Raw genomic sequence first — 3942 nt, 5'->3', positions numbered from 1 at the left:
TCTCACAAATACTATCTCTATCACTAAGTAGTTGATTCAGCTGCTAGCAAGTTTCAGCACTTTTGGTTTGTCTGACCTCAGACTCTGCTGACACTTCCCATCAACGGGCAGCTGAACTGGGTTAGTCCCCAGGGAAGATGCCAGCACCCTCACGGACGCGGCTGGTCCTGCCAAACCCCTTCCTTGCAAACTACTCATGCTGATGTTACTCAACATCCTGCACAGGAGGCACCAGGCTCCCTTCCTTCTTCTCCATCWCTCAGCAGGGCCAGCCCCAAATCCCACCATCAGCCACAAGGCTGTTCTTACCAAACCCAACAGATACAGATACACATCTTTAAAAAGCACAGACAACACAGATACGGCTTTTTTTTTTCAAAAACATACTTCATATTTCCTCTTTTATTATATAAATATGTTTAACCTTTTACTGTAAGAATATAAAATGTTTTAAGAGGATCTTTGTTATTTTTTTATACAAATTCACAAACAGTACAATTAATCCGTAGGGGTCTCTGGGTTTGCGTTAACTCCGTGGTCTGGCCTGTTACTGTGGAGGATTTGAGATTTTGAACAGATAAGCAAAAAAAAAAGCCAAGATACTTAAAAGAAAAAAAAACAAAACAAAAACAAACCCCAAAATTACACTTCCTCTTTAAAATAATAATTAAAAAATAATCTAAAGACCCAGCTCCATTTTATTGACAGAACATGAGATRAGACAGATGAAACTTCAGTCTCCTCCCCTTCACATTGCAGCCCTTAGGCCTGTAGCCCAGCTCTGCTCCTCTCCACCTACAAACAGGAAGCCTGGCATAGTGACCTTTTGTAGGTTGCTTAGGAGGGGAGGGGAAAACATTTGCATATATCCATATATATATATTTTTTTTTTTTAAAAACAAACTTGCATTTTACACATTTCTGTTAACAGTAGCCCAATCTCAGTGTGGATTCTCATGTTAAATGTTTGTGCTAGAAGAGTAAAAATGCAGAAGCAGTTTGGGTCCCCAGTCCCCAGTGAAGAGGGAGGGAGAGGCACAACCAGAATATGAAGGTGGGACATAGTAGGGTAAGCCTAAAACCAAAAATTAAAAATCGAAAAAAAAAAAAAAAAGGAAAAAAGAAAAAAAAAGGGGGTGGGGGCAGAGGAGGGACAAAAAGAAGAACAAACCCAAGGGGCATTATTCCAGTCTAGGCACAAAAATGTTTCAGTCTCAAAATCTCCTTCCTGTAAGAATTCCAGGGCTTTTGAGGAGGGGAAAAAAAAAAGTAACAAATTAAAACGAGGTAGCCAGACATCATATATATATTTATATATATAGAATATATTCAGCAGAAAAAAAATGTACTTAAAAATCCACAAGAACAGCAACTTCATATGTCTTTAAAAATAAAACCATGTAAGAAAATACTGTAAAGGGGAGAATGAGTGAGGAAAACTGGGATCAGTTATAGGATGTAAGCAAGGGATATATGGGAGAGTAAGAGGCTGTTTTTGCAGCAGTAATTTTTTTTATGCGTTTCAAAATAAAAACAGGTCACAGTATCTCAAATGAAGCAGAAATTAAGCTGGAGATTCTTCCTCAAGTCCCCCAGGTACAGAGGAGCTAAAACTCCCTTCTACCTGCTCACCCCCAACCCAAAGAGGAATGGATATGTAGCTGGATATGTCTATCCCTGTTGCCAAGAAGGAGGAGGGGAGAAAAAGAGAGAATGATGAAAGGGAAGCCAAATCTCAGTAACTCCCAGTGTCCCTTAGTGCATGGGAAGGCTTAAGAGACTGGGGTCTGTGTCCAGTCCCCACCCAGTGAGGAGAAGGAAATGGTATATTCATGTCCAGTAGAGAGATGGGGAGAGAGAATGGAGTGCCTGGACTTTTCCATTACCCATAGTGCAGAATGACACGGAAACATACTGACAAAAGGAGAGGCTGTAGCTATCGCTAGTCTCAGTGCAGTGGAGAACTGGAATAGTGGGAGGTTGTATCCACCCACAGCACGGAATAACATGAAACTGACGACTGAAGAGAGATTTAAAAGGGAAAAAAAGTCAATGTACCTAGGGAGCAGTATTTCTGTCACAAATGTGTTGACAGAGGAGGGGCAAGCACAGAGGTGGAATGGTTGTTTTATCAAAAGCTGTCTGTGCCCACCGCAGGATTACTGGGTGGCTGGATACACAAGTGTAGCTAGGAAGCCTTTTCTGCTATTATTATTTTTTGTTCCCATCTCCATTCCCACTCTCCTTTATATAAACCAAAAATAATCTATTCTGAATACATGGCAGAACAAGGGTCTTTCTTTATCCATCCTTAGTGCTCGAGGGGATGGAATCTGGGAGTGGGGATAAAGAGGGGTGTCTCTAGCCCCAGTGCATAAGAGTGTGGGCTTCTACCTCTTCCGCAGGGAAGGATACTGTTGGAAGGGAGAGCTCTGTCTCCCCAGCATGGAGCTTGAGGCCTGGAAAATGGATAGGTGCTTTCTCTCTGTCCTCCTGCTCCCCCTTCCTCCTCCTCCCCAGCAAGGATAGGTAGGCAGCACAGAAGGGTCGAGGACAGACCCTCWTTCTCTGTGTTCCTCCCTGTGGTGCCAGAGTGCGTGGGTAGCATGTCTCTGTGCATGCCCCTCTCTCTTTCTCTCCTCTTTTGCAGCAGTCAGTCATTGAGTCCCTCCAGAGGAGATGGAGGTCTCGGGGCACCCTCCTCCTCTCACCTGACCTTTTCACTCTCAGTCATTTCCCAAAGTCCCAGGTTGAGCACCTTGAGGCAGGGCAGCTGGGTGATGCGCTCCAGGCCCCGCTTGGTGATGCGGGTGCAGCCGTAGAGGTCGATACCTGTGAGCTGGCTGAGGTGTTCGGCGATGAGCTCCAGGCCCTTGTCGGTGATGCGGACGCACTGGCCAATGTTGAGGGTGCGCAGCCCGTGCATCTGCCGCACCATGCGGTTGATGCCCTCGTCACTGATGTGGCAGGAGCAGAGGGACAAGGAGCGCAGCCCATCGAGGCCCTGTGCAATGTAGGCTAGGCTCTGGTCCCCCACCTTGTCGCAGAAGGAGACGTCGAGGCCAGAGAGCCGCAGGCTGCCCATGGCCAGGTGCATGATGCCCGTGTCGCTGATGTTGTCGCAGGAGCGTAGGTTGAGGCTCCGCAGGCTGCTCATGTGCGACAGGTGCAGCAGCCCTGCGTCCGAGATGCCCCCGCAGAAGCTGAGGTTGAGCTGGCGGAGGCGGCCCAGCCCGCGGGCCAGGTGCTTGAGCGAGAGATCGCTGAGCTTCTGGCAGTCCTGCAGTGTGAGCTGTTCCAGGCCCAGGCAGCCCTCGGCCGCGCTGCGGGTCATGCCCGCCAGGTGTCCGATGCCCACGTCSGAGAGGTGCCGGCAGGAGCGCAGGTTGAGACTCTTGAGGCGCTGCAGGCCCCAGGCGATGAGCAGGAGGCCGGTGTTGGTGATGTTGCTGCAACCTCCGAGCTCGAGCACCTCCAGGCCCTTGAGGTACTGGGCGATGCGGCCCAGGCTGCTGTCCGTGATCTGCTTGCAGAGGCTCAGGTTGAGCGAGCGCARGGAGCTGATCTCCGCCACGAAGGCGTGGCTCAGCCCGTTGTCGGTGAGGTTGTAGCAGCCGCTGAGGTTGAGGCTCTCGATGTCCGCCATGCCCTGGACCACGTAGCTCAAGCTGCGCCGCAGCGACAGGATCTGCACCCGCCGGATGCCCCGCGCCGCCAGGCTGGGGAAGAGCGAGGGGTTGGCGCGGCGCAGGTGCAGCTTGGCCTCCACGCCCCGCCACACCGAGCGGTGGTAGGCGGCGTCCCGCCAGGCCGTGCACACCTGCGCCGCGCGGCCCTTGTCGCGCACCTCCAGGTACCCGAAGATCATGGCGAGCAGCTCGGGGAACAGGCACGAGATGTGCGTTTCCATCGCACGCCCACCCGCGCCCGGCCGCCCCCGCC

General features: G+C 50.6%; 1 protein-coding gene across 1 annotated transcript; it reads right to left on the bottom strand.

Annotated features, from left to right (window-relative positions):
* Nucleotides 1-371: 371 nt before the first annotated feature.
* Nucleotides 372-3936, bottom strand: FBXL14 (F-box and leucine rich repeat protein 14). The gene has a single exon (XM_057390060.1). It carries the CDS (start codon nt 3908-3910, stop codon nt 2708-2710), a length of 1203 nt encoding a protein of 400 aa, XP_057246043.1. The 5' UTR covers nt 3911-3936; the 3' UTR covers nt 372-2707.
* Nucleotides 3937-3942: the final 6 nt, after the last annotated feature.

This window comes from Malurus melanocephalus, unplaced genomic scaffold (genome assembly GCF_030028575.1).
Source record: "Malurus melanocephalus ecotype Western Australia unplaced genomic scaffold, MMel_1.1 scaffold_22, whole genome shotgun sequence".
NCBI classification, from domain to species: domain Eukaryota; kingdom Metazoa; phylum Chordata; class Aves; order Passeriformes; family Maluridae; genus Malurus; species Malurus melanocephalus.
The sequence above is the reverse complement of the archived record's forward strand: the minus strand, read 5'-3'. Positions and strand labels throughout refer to the sequence as shown.